The sequence below is a fragment of the Prorops nasuta genome, unplaced genomic scaffold (assembly GCF_024137725.1).
Source record: "Prorops nasuta isolate Cenicafe-Biocafe unplaced genomic scaffold, Cenicafe_Pnas_1.2 PNAS00015, whole genome shotgun sequence".
Taxonomy (NCBI): Eukaryota; Metazoa; Arthropoda; class Insecta; order Hymenoptera; family Bethylidae; genus Prorops; species Prorops nasuta.
In genome coordinates this window covers 1,802,124-1,821,172 of record NW_027116812.1, presented here as the reverse complement: position 1 = coordinate 1,821,172, position 19,049 = coordinate 1,802,124, and the positions used below count along the sequence as shown (strand labels likewise).

Genomic DNA, 19,049 nt, shown 5'->3' with positions numbered 1-19,049 from the left:
GAATTTCTCATCACTGAGTATGATGTAGATTTGCCAGATCATGACTTCCACAGGATATTACAAACATTTATTTCGAGGAGTTTGAGGACAGTAGGATTGGTACAATTATAAGTTTAAATTTTACTATATCAATACAGAGACACGTATGCTGCTATAATAGAAGACAGTATAAAAAGTAGATTGTATTATTCATTCGTGTTATCCAATTGTACATTCGAAATGGTTTGGTATAAAAATAAAATGAATGATGAATTTTTTAAGAAAATATTCATATGATTTGACTCTTACAAGATGTGTTTTTAAAGTTTAATAATTTATTTCTGGAAGAGCGAAAAATACATAAAAAATTGAAGCTGCTCCGGTTACAGAAGCAGTTTAAAATTAGCTTCATTCAATCGGTCCCTCGTTGCAAACTTATTTACCCCGTTATCCCAATACTTACCGCTTGCTTACACTTCTTTACGAATTTCTCAAACTTTTTTTTTCACCCTGTAATAAAAAATTCGTTACGTCCTGTAGAACCAAAGTTTCCAAGCTCCGCCCTTTGCTTCAAAAGGTTCTCAAAGAAAATAATAATCCCAACGTTTTAAGAAAACTCTTTATTTCTGTTAAATCTGTGAATATATTAGTTCTCGAAAATGTTCGATCAATTCGAAGCACGAAGCTATTAATATAATTTTTTATCAATTATGCCTTAACAGATGACACGCTAATTTTGGTCTTATATGTCGATGGCAACCCATAATTGTGATGACATTTCAAATCCAATTTAGTGTATTGAAAATTAACTAAAAAAAGTATGAAAGAATATTTTTAGAAACTTTAAAAATCCTTATTTTTCGCATAACTATGATTTCATAATTGTTGTTACATCACACGAAAACTAGCAAAAATACACTTTAATATGTATTTAGAATTTATATTTAATAATATGAAACTTACGATTTAAAATCATGCACTTAAGAGTTAATATTTGCGAGGCTCTGTATATAATATTAAAATCGAATATTTTTTGCAAAACTTTTGAATAATGAGATCAACAAATAAATAATTATATATATACACAGTATAGGGATAGTTCCAGTGTGTTAGAGACTATCCGGGGCTGCTTCTTTCCAAGCCAAAATCGAGTTCATATCTTGAATGCCCCGCGTACTCCAAGGCTCCAGTGGATCCGTGGGCGAGTTAGGTGACGAAGCGAGCTTCTTCTTCTGTTCGATCGGTCCCTCTGCATTATTTCCTTCCAGCTCCTTCGGTGAAACTCTGTGCACACGTACGTGTATCAATTTTTCCATGAAAATCTTTCAAATTCCCTTAAAAACCAATCACGTCGCTGCTCCATCATTTAACGATTTTATACATACAAAGCTCTGATACATACAGGGTGTCCCATAAATCCAGATAAATCAGTTTTATACTCTGTGCAGAAAATACCATGTAATTGTTTGAAACTTTAATATTTATGCAGAGAAAACATTTTCTGTAAAATTATTGTAAAAAATCGTTTTTATTACAATGAAGTGACCTTGAAAAATATTCTAAACAAGCAATTATTGATTTGAATTTAAACCTCATAGATTATTTCAAGATTTTCCAAAATATTGTAATAACGTGCTTCACTATCGACAGACAAATATTCTAATGGATTAAAAAAAAACAAAACAAAAATCATGAAGAAACAAATTTTATTAGTTTTCCGAGTCCTTGAAATAACCTCGAAGCACGTTTAATAAGAAAAGCATTGTTTCAATAATATTCAAATTTGTGCAAATTTACAGGACACCTTGTATAATATAAAGCTATACAGGTGTATACGTCTCGCATGAAAGAGAGGACTTAATATGCGGTGGGGGTCTTTCTAAGGGGGGTGTGATGGTGGGAGGAAGGGTTGGGGAGGGGGAGGGGGGGGGGGAGTAGAGAGAAGAAAATTTCAAACGACACGCGTACATTGATTTACGCTCTTGGCTGCAAGGGCTATACATCATTTTCCAAGACATCCCTGTCATTTCCAATATAATAGAAAAAAGTAGCTGAAGTGTAGTATGTACGTGATCGGTCGTATACAGAGATGGATAAATAAAACACAAAACACTTTTTCTTTGTTGGACGATATCGAGGAATTTCATATTGACGAATTTATCGATCGCGAATAGCTATTGGATTATTCCTCATGAATATACATTCGTATAGGATTCTGCTTTAAGAAAAAGGTCATTTCTTCTTAATCATATATACTCTATATACAAATGTATACTATCTCGAAAAGTTTAGGAAGCTTTGTGTAAATTTGGACGCGCATTGAGCGTTGTTTGCCCGTTGTTAATATTTGCGAGAAATCCAAAGCAGCGCGGTTGAAAAGTCGGTATACGAGGTATTAGTCGACGCGTGATTAAACGCTTCGGTAAATCTCAAGTAAGTCTGGCGTCGACGTCTCTCCAAGTCAATATCGAGTTTCCACTTCGCGCCAATCCTATCTGTGTCGCTGATATAATTAAAACCATTGAGTGTTATACGCCTTTCTTATCGACACGTGAAAGCGTCGCGTAAAACGTATTCCCGGATCGATCCGAAAAAAGCAACACTGGCAAAATCCCCTTATTTCTTCATTTTGCTTCATATTCTCAACGATCGAGACTCTCGTATATTTTCTGAAATTTGACATTAATTTTTCTAGAATATGTTCTTCGTGAAAAATTGAGAATCTGAATTTTTTCGAAATTTTTGAGTGCTTGGAATTGTTGCAAGGGAGAATATTAATATTTTAGGATTTTTTCCCCCTAAATTTTTAGGTTCTCGCAAAGCTCCGTTTATCACCTGTTTCTCGCTGTTTTCGGCCGGGTCTTCCGACCTTTATCCGGACTCTCGATAGGAGCGTCGCTCCTCTCAGGTTTGATAAATCCAAAAAAATTGGACTGTTTCCTACGGGTCGACGTTGGCTTCTCCGAATTCAAGTCGCCGGACGTCGAAGACGCCGAATCGTCGTAACCGTCACAATGCTGGTTTTTCTTCATCAATCTGTTACTGGCTGATTTGATCCTCCGCATTCGTGCCTCCACTCCCAGTAAATTGTCGTCTGTTGCATAAAAGAAACACAAAAGAAGAGTCGAGTAAACCGAACATAAAACGCTTAAGAAGCCTCGTAGCTGCTAATTCAATAAACGTCGAGTTTTCTATTGAAAATATTAAGCCTAACTGCAGAATTTGTTTATGCACGTATTTACACGAGGGGCTGCATGGCCTCGGTTGGCAAATATCAACAATCACACCGTCCTATGTTTGACGTTCGTAAGTTCCATGTAGCGTGTTTCCCAGTAAACCTCGACAATAACAAGCATATTCCAATCATTTACAGCACTCACTCTCCGAGCAATGTTTACACTCTCGTTCGAAACACGTTTCTGCATCAAAAACTTGACAATGATACGAGACACCGGTCAGAAGAAAGAAGAAGCTAAATACTAATATGTCCAGAATAAATTTCGTACCAGCATAGAAATCGTTGTCGCTGGATTCCGCGAGGTATTGTTTTCTCTTAACCGTGGATGATTTGTCGCATTTGGAGGGGGGAAGCTTCGTCATGACGAAATTTTCAAGTATCGATGGATCGACGTGCTTCTCGGTGATTCGAGCAGATGTCGCTGCGGTTCTAGCGACGGTTAGCAAGTTTTCAGAATCCCCCGTTGTTTCCGCCATGAGTACCAATTGGAGTAGAGGGTCCTCGGTGTTCCTCGATTCCGCGTCTTTAAAAACGAATTCTCGTTGAAAAAAGTAGAAATCGTACGAAAGGAAAGAAGTTAGCATAGCAATTGGAAGGAGGCTTACTCTTCTTGGCGTTGATCTCATTTATATCGAGCACAGTCTGTGTAGGTGTCTCCACGACGTTCGTAGGTTTCGTTAATTCGGTTTGATTGAGATTTTGGGGTGTTTGCGACTGACGGATGGCTTTCTGGGGATCCTGCTGAGATTTCGGCCTGTTGATCTGTCTCGATTCGCAGTTGGTGGGTATACCTTCCGTGACGGCTGATATATCGAGGTCATGAGCAAACGTCATGACGTCAAGGGCCGCAGTCAAGGCATCCCCAAAACCAGCCGTAACCGCGGAAACTTCGGCCTGACCGACGTTCGGGCTGAGGGAGATCGTTCAATTGCATTGAATCATCGTCAGATTCGTAAGGCAAACCAACTACTTCTGCTGCTGCAACGGTATAGTAACGGCTAACGCAACTATATAACATTGGTACATATAGCGAGATACCGTTACAGCGCCATCCATAGAAGCTGGTGCAGCGTCGGATACGTTGTGGAACGTGCCAGCAATCATTTTGACACGTTGGAACGTTCCTGACACGTTCCAGGAACGTTTCTGACACGTGCGCGCTACACGCAATCGATAAAATTGCCAAACCTCGAGCGCACTGGCGTGGAAAATGACGCTCGGCCCCACATTATTCTTCGTAGCTCCTCCCCGGTCATTCCTCGTTTTCTCAGCTCGTTGATCGTCACTTTCCCCACTCGCTGTATCAAGGTCCATTATTAAATTATTCATGGAGGATCTGGATGAAAATAGAAAGCCGGCATTGGCCTCACCTTCCAATTTGTCACGGCGCCTTTCCGTTGCTTGGCTTTAGTTTTCGATTTGCTCTTGATCACCATAACGCCCCTCTGCTCCGACGCGGGGTTGTTTGGATCATCCCCAGGACCCAGCTTAATGCTGTATTCCTGCAGATAATTGTGAGCATCCTTCTGCGAAACGGCGCGCTCCAACGACACCACGATTTTCGCCCACTGCGTTAAATTCGCATTAATAATGTGTGAAAACTTCTATGCTTTTGATTATAAATTATTTCATTATTTATTGTACTTACAAATATACAAGGTGTCCCACGAACGATGGTCATGACAATACCATCGGATAGGGGACAAAAATCTGAGTAAAAAAGTTGTAAAAACTTTTTTCCTAGCACTCTTCGTTAAAAAGTTATTTGCATTTAAAGATTCTAGATTACAGTAGCCTTTCTTAAAGAGGAAGGTTGTTTTGGTCGCGTTATAAGGCCAAAATGCTAAGATTCTGTGAATTAAACTACTAAGAAAAGCACAAAGCCAAACATCCACTTGAGCCTATTGAAGTGGTTAAAGGCCGATCGGCAGTTTCGAGTGCGAACGCCATAAAAACAATCAAAACATAAACACACCATAGACTCGAGTGAATGTTTGGTTTTGTATTTTTCTTAGTATTTTAATTCACAGAATCTGAGCATTTTTGGCTTTATAATGCGACCAAAACAATCTTTCTCTTTAAGAAAGGCTACTGTCATCGATAATCTTTAATTGCAAATAATTTTTTAACTAAAGGTGCTAGCAAAAAAGTTTTTACAACTTTTTTACTTTTATTTTTGTCCCCTATCCGATGGTATTGTCAATTGTCGTGGCCATCGTGCGTGGGGCACCCTGTATATAGTTACGTACCTGCTTAACCCACTCTTTTTCGCTCTGCTCGATCACGTGAGCATAAGTATTACCCATCATAGCTATCAGCATGTTCAATAAGAGAATTGGTACGAGGACCATGAAAATGGCGAATACCGTTTTGCTCAGATTCGGATACGTTGTGTAACTGAGATCCGAGTACTGAGGAACCAACAAGTTTGCACAAATGTTAGAATTTTCGAACGTTGGAGCTAATGGAAAAAATAGATTATGACATAATTTGCGAAGCTTTTAATCAACATCAACCAATCACGAGACACTAAAAATGAAAAAATACAACTTTGAACGTCTATCGGATGGTGCAAGTGAGAAACAGGGAAAATTTTATTAAAATTGCTAAACAATAGACTTAAGGAGATTCTTGCAGTGTATTCACAAACTGCACTCGTCGGACATACTTTAAATCTGGAAGAAAATAAATTCTTTAACACAATTGAATAATTAATTTTCTATTGTTCCTTAACACGTTTTAACAATTTAACAATTAATTATTCAATCATAAAACATAATTATTTATCGAAAGTATAAAAAGCATGTCCGAATAGCACAATCCTAATATACTTCAAGAACTTCCTTCAGGGAACTAATACGAACAGTGGTGAATATAAAATTTGGTCCCTCGAATGGTAACATTTTTGGCTCCTCCCTTACACCAATGCACCTAGATTCGTTGCTCCAGGTAGCAAATATACATAGAAATTGGAGAGAGTCCGTTTCACGTGCAACGAAGGCGTCGACTAACAGAAAAATCATATTTGCACCACGAGTGATTTACGAAGAGCTTACGCTGTAATCGCCCAGGGTGATCTGGAGTAACGCCATCCAGGTCGAGTGGTAGGAACTGTAGAGCGTTGATTTCACACCCGGGAAGCCTTTGTACAAAAAATAGAATGACTGGGAGAATCCAAATAGCACCACCGTGTAGATCATTCCAAAAGTCAGCATATCTCCAGTTATCATACTGTAAACCATCGTTACGAACGGTCCTGTTAAACGGATGGCTCTGCAAAGTCAGAAAATATCACTATAAGCAATCCTTTGTTTTTATTATACATTTTACAATAAATTTGTCATTCGCATATCAATTAATGTCGCACTATTAATAATTTAACGATCTCGTCAAACGAATGGCTCTTTAAAAATCAAAAAAATTTTACAATAAGAATCATACTCTTTTTTATTATACATTTCACTATAAAAATATCACTCCTAATATTAATTAATGCCACACAATTAGTAATAAGGACCTTGTCGAATGGATAACTTAAAAAAAAACTTAATCTTTCAATAAGATTTATTTCTATTTCATTATATTATTCAATATTAAAATATCATTTGTAATGAGGGTTAATATTGCATAACTAATAAAATAAGAAAATTATAATACCAAAGGATTTACGTTTTGAAAAATATTCGTAAAAACAATTTTCTTTTTAATATATATAGTTTAATAAAGATCAAAATTTGTTAACGATGAATGGAAGGACTTTAAATAGACAACACTATGAATATTGGAGAAAATACGTCGATTGAGTTGTCATTAGTCCAAAGGACATAGTTGAGACTCGTTAATCTATATATATATATATATATATATGTGACCTTATCTTGTCAAGGGTTAGCAGTGGTCATAAATCTTCGATCTTTCGTCGAGAGGGAGTCGAAGGGGGCTAGCAGCTACGTGTTCCTGCCTGGCTGCGTTACGATCGTGGCTAAGCCACCCTATAGAACCACCCCCCTCCCCTTCTCTCAGTCTGATCCACGATTACACATACCGAATAAGAGGCAAGTATTGGCAATTCGTTATAGCCGAGAAAGCCCTCGAAGAATCGTCTACAAAATCAATAACAGGATTGGCCAATTCTTACATTTCATCCTTGGAGATAAAAAAGACTAATGTAAAATTATCCCATCGCTGATTTATGCACGCCTATATGTATTTTTCTTCTGTAAAAGTCGATACACAAATACAGAGATTCGTCGAAGAATGGTTATGACTTTTCGTTACAAAATATAGATAGAGATTATAAATAGTATTCATTTCTGACATTAACGCCTAATTTAGCACTGGATAATGTAAGAATTGTCCAGTGGAATTTAGTATTCGCAGGAGGAAAAGAATGAAATAATTTTAGACGAGTGTTCATTAATAATTACAGAGATTTTTGAAAGAAAAATAGCAAACAAGATCACAGTTTTTGCTATTAATATTCAGACAAGTATCTCATGTAAAAATTATTCCTGATCGACGTATAAAAGCCATGCAGAAGTTGAAATATGACTTTAAATAAATATTAATATATACAAAATTCGGCCTTATGAATTAGTTTTAAAAATGTATTCTATTCTCCTAAAAATGTTTATAAAAGAATACAGATAATTTTCGCAAGAAAAAATGTAGGCAAAGATTGTTAACAGGATTAGTTTTTGTTATTAGCATCCAATCTAGCGCCCTATACGTGTCGTCGTCCACGGGTATCCATTAGTTAGGGGAAAAAGAACGAAATAAATTTCTCTACTTCGCCCATTTCCACTGGATTCTCCTGTATTTTCCAAGTAGCCCTTGACGAGAGGTATAAATTATGCCGATTGTCAACGAATTCTCCAAATACAAAGTTCTATCCCAAAAGCTCCCCTTTTTTGCAATTTATTTTACTTAAATGCTGGGAGCGGATTAGAAAAATCGTAGCAAATGTTGCTGAAAGAACTCAACTCGGCAATGCTCAATCGTGTAAAGTGCTTGGCAATGGAAGAAATTATTACATTAATTTAATTACTATTTTCTCGTGATTATTATCATTATGGGATAAAAGTTTTATTGCACTGATGTAATTATTGTTCGAAATGTAAGAAAAAATATCCTCGTCCTTGAAAATCTCTTTGGTACATCGAGATATTCTCAGTACATTCCCATGCAGAATGTACCAAGGACATTCCTATATATATGCTATTGCATCGATTCTTGAGGTTGAGCTATACTTACCCAGCGAAAAACATGAGCAGGAACCAGGAACCAGGAACAGCAACCACCAAAATTGCGTCCTCTGCGTGTCGATCCCCAGCCAAGCGACAAGGTATACACGCGAGGATCAACAAATTGCTGATCAGGAATATGAATTTAGCAGGTTCATGGGTCTACAATCAAAATATCTCGCTATAAATGCCAGATTCATTATAAAATGAAACTTAAAATTGTGAGATTAATTAAATGGAAAGGATTATAATAAAAATTTATATTCCATATCTCGTCAAGAGGACAAAGTTCAAAAATAAAACGTCTTTACCTAAAAAATGCCTAAATTTTTAACAAGAACTTACTTAACGTTCTAAAGAATTTATGGAATTTTTTTATTCGGATGGTATATTTAAACTGACATCCGGAAAAATTGATTATGTCCTAAAATTGAAAATAATCGATTAGCGGATAAAGCTGTATTATACCTTTTAAATAATATTTTCTGATTAAAACTGTAATATATTACTGCTAAAATAGCAAAAATACCTTAACGAGATATTTTTATTAGACAAAAAGCTTAAAAGAAGAATTTAACTGATCAATATTAATATTGTTAGAAGTACTAACAATTTAAAATATCATTACAAACAACAACGCTTTAAGCACAAATATATAAAATAATAATAATTACTGTTAACCAGTTCAAACACTGAGAGGAAAAAGTATATTAATCTTAGCTATATATAGAATATAATAATTTGTAACAAAATCTTCTTTAAAAACAAAATATTATATCAATATTGTAAATATTTTATTCAATTTAATGATTATAAATTAAGCTCTTTCTTTAGTAAAAATATAAATAAAGAAACAGAATTATAAGAATTTCTCCTCTCGAGTATTTAGCGCGGATCCGTCAATGACGTATCAAACACGTGGATAATACGTTCCTCGCAAGTATAGCAGCCTAGTCTAAATATAGCGTTGAATGAAGCGTCTTTCAGGGAGGTTTTAAATCCGTCAATGACATTTTGCTCAAGATGAAATTAATATTAACAATCGCACGGATAATGCGCGATCGTGCTGAACGGCGCAACAGTGCAGATTACGTTGTCCCAGTGCAATGCTATATATATATATATACCAGTGGTAGGTCGTTATTGATCCGATGCCTGTAATTATAAACGGTCGTTCCACGACTCCCATAATTAGTCATTTCCGATAAGTACGATCATTCCACGATAGTTTTGTCCTCTACGTCTCTTCGGGAGCCCCAACCTTCCTGACAATCGAACACCCAAAACGAATAGCAGCCCAAGAGTTCCAATTGCGAATATTTTCCCAAGAATCGTTTAAGATCACTTTTAGAGCGGCGGAAGGAATCGGAAGTCTTTTTGCTGAGCCAAAAAAATATGGATGAAGGTGAAATAATCGGAATTTGAATAATACATTCCCAACAGATATCCTTTGTATCCTTTTATACGGTTTATAATTACATCCACGGAATTCACTGTAATTTCTTTCATTTCAGTTTATTTATTTACGCTATTGATGCCTCCGCAAACGTATAAGCGAATTATGAGTGTATTTATATGATTCGACTGCAATTTTATTTACAAAACATTTCATGGTATCACGTGTATATTTAATATATCGAAAAACAGTTAAGGCGGAAGTTGGTATATGCCGAGGATATACCTGGGACTTTGCACACTGTTTTGGTCACTATTATCATAAGAACACGTTGAATAAAGTCGAGCAAAAAATTTATTATTCACGCTTGGACAGTAATTTATAACGAGTGTCCGAGTACACAGGACGTTCGTCCATTTTGATAAATCAAACAATTTCGCGATAAGAAAATGTACTATTCGCGTAAGAAGAAACTCGTATCCAACTTTGCACATGAAAAAATTGCATAACGCGCGTTTCCGCCAGCTTACCTGCTATAATGCTATAGTATATATATAGCATAGTATAACGCTCGAGGGCTTACCCGTAGTCAGATCTATGAATAATATTTAAGGGAGAAATTGCATTGTTTTTCTTCGCTTCTTCTCCAACGTGGAATACTCGCACCGTTCAATCGCGTTTAATTAATTTCGATAGGATTATTCGCCAATTACGCGTTACGGGAAAAAAGTATTGCAGGTATGCGCATGCAACATTTTATTAATAGCTGGCTTGTAAATGGAAATACTGTCGTAGCGCTAACAAATGCGAATAAAGCGGAAAACGATATTGAGATCTGAAACATTTGGCTTTAAATCGCTGCAGCAAAGCGTGTCACGATCGTCCAGATCTCGTAAAGCGTTACAGTTCACTAGACCGAGTGTTTGTGTGTGCGCGCGCGCGCGCGTGTGTGTGTGTGTGTGTGCGTGGCTTGTAAAACCGATGAATTTATGCTTTATAGCCTCGAAAGAAGTGACATTGTCCTTTACAGGAGGTATTCGCAGTACGAACCACGCACTCCGCGATAAAAGCAACAGTGGCTTGAGCAACGTAAACAAAAAATCCAGAGGGAGGATGCAGAAGAGATTAATCCGACAAATTCGTTTATCGATCGTGGACTGCACTTTTCAGCAGTATCGATATAACGGGCGGAACGAGATATTCGATCAAACACGTTTAATCCGTAATAATATCCGTCATTGACTATTGCGCAATTTCATTGACAGAAGGAAAAATGTATTAAAATATTCCCTATGGTGGTGGATCGCAATTGCGATTAACGCGATCGTGACAATGTTTCCAATGGCCGCTTTAAATCAATATTACAGGCCGAGTCGAATTATACCGAGTGAATGATATGGCCATCTGGTGCAAAAAAATGGAACCGAAAACGGTTACACGCGCCCGAGTCATAATTATTTATTTTCCGTTGCGAGTGTCAAGAGCAGTCCTCTCGCAGTCTCTCCGCTTCTTATTATTCCCCATTATATTCGGCTTGGACCATTCGTTCGTGCGGCTCGCTGCCATCCGAATACAAATTTTCCTCTCAGACTCGGTCGGAGGATTGTTTTATCGGGCGAATAATACCGAGTTTCTTCGGTCGGATTCGCTACTCTCTTTTCGATGAAGCTAACCTCGTAAAGTGAGTGGGGGGGGGGGGGGGGAGGGGGGGGGGAGATTTGAACGAAAAGCAAGTAAATATGAAAACGAGTAAAAGAGAGAAGGGGCGTACTAGCTGCTTGAGGAACGAGAGCAATCCAATGTTGACGAGTTCGCCACCCAACTGAACGAGAATGTAGCTGAGGACGCCCAAAACCGTCACGCATTCGGCCAAAGAGCGTGCCACGTCCGTTGCCTCCTCCGGCCACTTGAGCAGCTCGGCGTCGACGTCGTCGGGCCTCATGTACACGGCCAACGATAGCGATATCAGATGGAACACGAGAATTATCAACCTCTTCAAGAACTGTAACTGAAAAATCAATATTTTCATTTTTGTTTCTTCGCGAAAATCATTATTATACGGAGAGGAACGAAGATGCAAAGCTGACATTGTCGAGAAACGCGCCTAAAACGTTTTTAACACGTGTCTGCCATGTGGACGGTATACACATAAGTGTCGAGTGCAATGACGCGACGAAATTGGTGAAATATCGCCGAATACCAATCGACTGGTAATTGCAATCAATCGTGGCACAGCGTAAGTTGAATGGCCATCGTTTCAAAATCACTCGTAATCAGCAGCTTTATTGGCCGACTTGAAATAATTCCCATAATTGTTTGCGATCACTAGACGCTACTCGATATACCCATGTATGTGTGAAATATATACGTGGATTGTGCACTCGATCAATCGGAATATCAACGAATTTCCACCGATTTCGATTGCGAATGGACCATTCGGAGTTGTTGATTATCGCTTATCTCTCAGGGCTTGGCGAAAAATGGAACTCGGTGTTATTACAGATATACCCGAGCGAAGGTTTTCCATTTTTCTTCCAGAAGTCGTTGAATGATGCCACCATCCAACATATCCAAGTGTTCTTCTTTGGTACCGTTTAAAATGATGAAAAGAGCAGAGTTCCAGTCTACAAAATGTCAAATAATAAAACAGTAAGCGACAGAATCAGAATTTTGCGTTATATTACTTTGACGTGCATAATTTGACGTTAGGATTCTGTGTCAAAGTGCGATGCTCTTTGATATTGTTTATAATGGAGAGTGTTGAGTTTCAAAATACACTTTTTACAGGTTAGGAATACGAGGTAAGCGAAGGAATCAGATTTTTGCTGCATGATAATAAGTTTGAATTTCGATACGTGTATAAGGGATAAAGAGTGATCGCGACTTTTTAAATTGAGTGAAATGTTTGCGAGTGGAAGATGAAGACAGCCTTCCGCTTATCAATTTTGGATAATACGATATGAACTCTAGGGGCTAGTCTGCGGATGAAACCATGGAACTTTCGGTGGATCTACCAAGTTGCTAACGCGTGGAGCCGTTACCGCAGCTCGTAATTATAGCCGACTCTGGAACAGCGTTGCACAAGTTTTCCCGACGCGGACATTTCTCCTCTCTCCGACCTATCAGCCGGGCGCATCGTCATATTCATAGCTATGGCCAAAGTGCGACATCTGTTCCGTCCACTTCCAGCTAACCGATGCAAAAAAGTCCAGCTCGAGGCTAAAAGCGTTATTAGCTGCTTTCCTTTCGCATCGAAACTTGCTTAAATCTCATTTATGACGTCATTAACAAGCTTTAAAGTTATTACACTTCGCAGAGCAAATATAAAGCAACTTTCCACTGCGCGTAATAACAATCGTGCTTCGCATTTGCACCTAAATGCGAATGTTTTAATCGCTCGTAGCGACGTTGAAGACGAGCCTCTTTTCTCTGCTGAAGGAAGCGGCGAAAGTACCGAGGGCGCCACAGGACCGACCGAATCGGTTGAGAGAGAGAGAGAGAGAGAGAGAGTTTTCGAATTCGAACCTTACCAGTTCTCGATCGATTTCGAGGAACTATAAAAGGAAATAAGTACACGATAAAATAGGAATGTTAAAGTACGTAAGACAGGCGGTAGGGAGTGGGGGGGGGGGGGGGGGGACGAAATTTGGGAGCTCTCTGCGTGGAAAGGCGTGTTTGCGAGAGAAACCGTCGCTTGTCGCGGCGCTCTCATCGATCTTCGTTGCCGTGTAACGAATTTTCTCCATTCGACAAGGCGCGTTAAACACCTGCTACCGCTCGGGAAAGGGGAAATCCCGCGGGACCCTTGCAATTCCAAACTGACGAGAATTTGGCTTTGCGCGCGAGGTACGGACGCACACATGTGCGTGTAATATGGAGAAAAAAGATTTCACGAGAGAAAATTGGTAGATTTTGCTTGAATATTTTTAGGGTGCGAAAGCTCAGATCCGATGGGCAAAGTGGCAGGACTCGATGGAGTGATTAAACAGGGTACGTCCCTTTTCGTTTGGTCCAATGGCTAAAGTGAGAGGAGGGGGTAGGGGGGGGGGGGAAGGGCTCAGAGGCAAAAGTTCTCCCTGCAGGAATGGCGTTACTATCTACTTCCCGATTTCTCTCTCTCTCTCTTTCCATCCCCTCTCTCCCTTTTTGGATGACATCAGCGAGCTGCGGAAGGATAATGGATGGTCCGAAACTAAATGAAACGCTAGCTCCCATTCCGACTACGATCCACGTTCGTGGCTAATCTCAAAACTTTGTTAAATGTCCGTAATTGCATCGTTCAGCGACCTGTTCCTCCTGAATTTATACTGTAGCAAGCTCACGGTTGATGGTACATACGTATATACACTACAGTATGCACGCATACCTCAAGCAAGCGAATCAAAGCGACCAAAGCCGTTTTTTTTTTTCAGAGATAACGACCCCATGTTTGTTTATTCCAGCCTATCGCCGTGCAAAGAATAAATTTGATTTCGCGCATATTGTATACAAGTGTTGCAGGATGACGAAACTCTGAGATCGGATGGAGTCGGCTCGGGTGAGGGAAGGTTGGGTCTGGGACGTTGTGGCGTCGCAAGGTAAGTAGGAAAGTAGCTACGGTTGACGATTGGAAAGCCGCGTGTAATTCGATTAGCTTATTACGACGTACTTGTTCTACCGTCAGGCAGCAGCGTGTCGAGTGCATTGAGAGGGTACGCCGAGCAGGTGATGTTACTGTAGCGCCAGAATTCTCGCGCGGATAGTTCCAGCATCTCTCGAAAGACCTCGGCGCGTCCCAGTTGGCAGGCAAGGGTCAATGGGGTCAGGCCAGCAGCGTTGGCTATTCCGTTTCTAGCCGGCAGCTTCGGATGTCTCAAGGCATACCCGAACATATCCTGTGCGTGTACGTGTGTATAACGAGGACGTTCCGATTCCAGACTCACCTAGCCAAACCTGACTACGTACCAGCTTGTCGCAGACGACAACCATGTGAAGAATCATATTCCCGAAGGAATCCTGCTCGTCGGGATCGGCCCCCGAGTCCAGGAGCAAATTGTAAACACTCTCATTGGCGCAGCAAGCTGCCCAAGCGAGCGGATACTCGCCGAGATAGGCCAAACCTTCGTAATCGGTGCTTCTGGCTGGATGCAGTCTTTGCTGATCACGTGGCAGAAAGAAGCTGCCGATGGCCCTTTGAGAGATTATCGCACCCGCCTCCACGAGGTCCTGCACCAGCTCGTTGTTGTTATAAGCTATCGCCAGGTGAAGTGCACTGGCTCCTAGATACTCCTCGCCCTCCACCACGTCGATCGCCAATCGAGGAAAACACTTCAACAACGTGCGTGCTATCCTCGTGTGTAGCCTCGTGTCGCATATGATCAACACGTGCAGCAGACTCTCGCCCAAGGATCCTCTGTACTGCATCTGCCAGCAAGCCTCGTGATCCTTCCACTGAGCCAGTGGATCGAAGCGCGATAAACTGGCCTCTATTGGCAACACCACTTGTTCGAGATCGCGAAATTTCCACCTCAGGTACTCCGCTCGATTGATCGTTCGACCTTTCCCGTCGGCGTACATCAGGACCCCGAATTGATCCCTCATCAACTTCTCCACCTCGGACTGTCCCCCCTGATTGTAAGACTCTATCAGCTCGCCACCTTTCTTGTAATTCGCCAAGCGATACAACAGGCACTGATCCTCGTTGCTCGCTTGGCTGATCACACGATCCAGAATCGAACCAGCGTTCACCTGACTGCCCCCCAGTCCACGACACGTGCATGCGTTACCCATTCAGGCATTACTCGACGCGTCGTAAGGTTCCATGACCTCCATCCTCGTGATTCGTTTCTTTCGAAAGAGCATCGAACCTTACGGCGCGTTTTGCATCAGCGAGCGACGGCATTTGACGAACTCGAAAAGAAGGATACTGGGGAGTGCACGAGGAATCCGTTGCGCTACCAGAACACTGTTTTCGAAATTTGACGAATGCAACGCGCGCTGGTCCTCGCTGATCACGCGATCAAACTCAGCGCATCCTATAGTAATCCGTACATGTATTCACGGTGCGGGCCTTTTCGTAAGAGCGTCGTGTATATATAACGATATAGCACGAGTCGGCCAGAAATGGTATTCGACCGAAGCCAATAGTGGCTCGGTATACGACTCGGAAGGTTGTTGCACGACAGCTCCCTTGCGCCGTGAATGCACAGTTTTTGTATTTCGACGAGCGATTCGGGAGTCGCCGATCTTCGCTCCTCGCTGATCGTGTACGATCCACGATCGATCCGGCGCTCGCGTGGCTACGAAACGAGCGAGCGTTATCCATTCAGGCGATATCCCACACTCCCTCTATAGCCGGCTGATCGCAGTCTTTCCCGTATTCGCATGTTCAAGGTCAAACCCGGTTGGACGCAACGTTATTCCAAATCCTCGATCATCCGTATCCCACGATGAACACCACTTTTACAACAAGTGCATTGTTCCTTATACTCTCCCCCCTCTCTCACCCCTTTCTCCCCGTCCCTTCGACCGTCCTTCGACATCCCAATCGCAACCAAAGCTGCCTGCGCGACATCGAGGACAGCGATACGGGCACACACACCGAACAATGTTCCTCTTGTTCCTCGGTCTCGATTCAACTATATACATGCAGATACAGTTTTCGACCAATGGAAGCACATTCGAGGACAGCTACGCGAGTCGTCTCTCCTGACAAACTACATTGATACGTGGCTTCGGTTTAACTTAGACCCTGTGTGGGAGGCTCGTTCGAAGAAAGTTTTGCGCTATAGCAACGCGGTACGCCCTGCAATCCATAAACAGTGCCTGGTACTGCAAGGTACCATAGGGTCACTGGGTGACGGCTAAGCTCACACCCTCGATTCCCAATGCAATTTTTGCTCCGTTGACGCCTCGCTTGTCACATGCATCTCCCGCTCCTGCAAAGTTTCCACGCAAACGCGCGCACCATACATAAATCTGCATTGGTGATGATAACGCTGCGCTCTCTCGTTCCTGGCTTGACCTTGCGCGTCACTTCTCGCTACTGAATTTTTTTATGTGTATATATATATATATATATATAATTCGTTCTAGTTTCGGCGGCTCAACCTTGGCACGGTTCTGAAACTGCCTGCTATAGCGCGAGCTTCATCGTTAGCCCGCATCGGCTGCGAAGATGTAAAGTTAAGCCGGTAAAGTACCACTATACTGTTATTATTATATATGTATGAGGGACGCGTATATGGAAGGTGTAGCACGCGACACGTTTGCCGTGCGATCGCTGAAGATTTCAGTGTCGCACAGCACGTCTCGCAATTTCGTCATCCGTCCACGTCGATGCGAATCGATCCATCGATGCAAAGTTTAAAAGCTTTCCCAAAGCTTTGCATCGAGATCCAACGAAGCGACGCTTCGATGGCCTTGCATGGTACATATGCTGCGCAAAATATTTGTGGACAAATCGGTTTTTATGTTAAGCGCTGGAAAGTGGTACACGGTACCACGGAAATTCGTAGATCGAGGGTAAATGCAAAACTGCGTTAGGCGTTGAGGTGCGGCAATTGTGATATTTCTGGAGGCTATGAGTCAACGCACCATTTGCGTGGCGGTCGAGCCATCAGCGGTAACAGCCAAGGCCACGTTGGCTCGGCTGCCTCGCCATTACTCGATAATCACGAGACTGATGAGACGTCTACCAGGAACTAGTAAGATCATTATGCACCGCGACACTTGCATAGCACAGACTGTTCCGGATAAAGCTAGGTGACGCATTAGTTCACGACGTCGGACGGACAAGTTGGAGCGGTAATCGATAATCGATTCCTTTCAATAATGATCGATGGGAATTCTTCGCACTTGCTATCCACTGCGGATAGCGCGAGCACTGATTTATCGATCCTTCGATCATATTTTTTGAGCGAGCCATCCACCTCTCTTGGCCGATAATCAAATTGCAAGCTGACGTTTACACGCTATTTATATTGCACGTGCCTTGCGCGTTATAGCGAGTCTACCCAATGAGAAGCGTATCTCGGATAATATGGTATCGTTGTAAAATCATTATAAACATTCAGCTGCGGAAGGACGCGCAACGCTTTGATAATATATATAATACTGTGTGGGAATTTCCAAAGAGAGTGTGTGCGGTCGCCCCTGGCAATCTGGAGAATAAAGGTCATTGACCCGATAGGATGCGAGTTTCTTAACGAAACAATAACACGCACACTTTTCAATTTCTCATCTTACACAATATTATAATATTTGCGAGAACGATGAATCAGTCAGCTGATAACGGCACTATGTGCAGATATATTGCGTCTCTGAGAATTTTAAACGTAGCGGAAACTTTTTTTATTCTGCTAATTTATTTCGAGTCCTATCGTACGTGTCTTCGAGGAAATTAGACCCATCATTATATAGTGATATTGTCTTTTGTTTCTTTTTTTTTTTTTTTTTTCAATGTATATAATCATCCAAGCTCGCAAGATTAATCCTCAGCTTTGTCATCGATACATTTCACGCTTGGTTGATTGTTCGAAGGTTTGTCAATCGTATAGGTTTTTAATAAATGTAGGATTGGGGGGAAGGGGGAATTTACATTTTATCGAATGTAAGTCAAATGAATCGTAATGTCATGCGTTATATTGGGAAAATGGTTAACAGAGTAGATCTGTGTTACGGGTACATGCTGCGGGGTTCTTAAGAAGATTATGAATAAAAATAAATGATTGTGTATGTTCGGTTTGCCTTAACATAAATATCTATTGTGTATGCGAGGAAAGCTGTGTAACTCGTAAAGAGAAAACATTAAAATGTCTCTGTCCCGTTTGTAAGTTGAGAGTTGTCGAATAAAACGGTTCGTGTTCTGTTAGGAGTAACCACACCATGAGCAGTTTCGATGTCCAATAAATTTTACTCTAGGTGCAAAGAATATGAGATAATGGTGATTTCTGTGACACCTAATAATCCAGCTAATAAAAAGCCAGGAAATTATAATAAAGTTTAAAAATACTTTACCTCAAGACTTATTTCCTTAAACCTTCTATTTATAATTTGTTGAACTTTATTACGTAAATACAATATTTTTCATGATATTCTACGATATTTGACGTTGTTAACTCGTTTTTGTTTAAAATTTTTGGTTGGTTCCTTTTTACATAAATATTTAATTCGCGTTATCCTTAATTTAAAACTCGCTAAACTTCATCCTCCT

The 19,049-nt window shown here is 40.7% G+C and overlaps 1 protein-coding gene across 2 annotated transcripts; it reads right to left on the bottom strand.

The window, feature by feature from the left end:
• Positions 1–613: 613 nt before the first annotated feature.
• LOC136778862 (transient receptor potential cation channel subfamily V member 5-like) lies at positions 614–15,668 on the bottom strand. Of its 2 annotated transcripts, XM_066735997.1 has the most exons (13): positions 14,801–15,668; positions 14,505–14,730; positions 12,365–12,480; positions 11,628–11,864; positions 8,471–8,622; positions 6,274–6,490; positions 5,467–5,628; positions 4,588–4,785; positions 4,406–4,515; positions 3,823–4,127; positions 3,486–3,740; positions 2,815–3,073; positions 614–1,263 (listed from the first exon to the last, which is right to left on the bottom strand). In XM_066735997.1, exons 1-13 carry the CDS (start codon positions 15,623–15,625, stop codon positions 1,089–1,091), a joined length of 3,237 nt encoding a protein of 1,078 aa, XP_066592094.1. In that variant the 5' UTR covers positions 15,626–15,668; the 3' UTR covers positions 614–1,088. The 2 variants fall into 2 exon arrangements, with proteins under 2 accessions (XP_066592094.1, XP_066592095.1); XM_066735998.1 differs by lacking the exon at positions 614–1,263 and having other exon boundaries at positions 3,050–3,398.
• Positions 15,669–19,049: the final 3,381 nt, after the last annotated feature.

Coding starts and splice junctions, on each gene's coding strand:
- LOC136778862 (XM_066735997.1), bottom strand. CDS start 15,625: ATGGGTAACGCATGCACGTGTCGTGGACTGGGGGGCAGTCAGGTGAAC. Junction 5,629..6,273: donor TCACCCTGGGCGATTACAGC/GTAAGCTCTTCG, acceptor TTGGTTCCTCAG/TACTCGGATCTCAGTTACAC. Junction 4,516..4,587: donor GCGCCGTGACAAATTGGAAG/GTGAGGCCAATG, acceptor ACCTTGATACAG/CGAGTGGGGAAAGTGACGAT.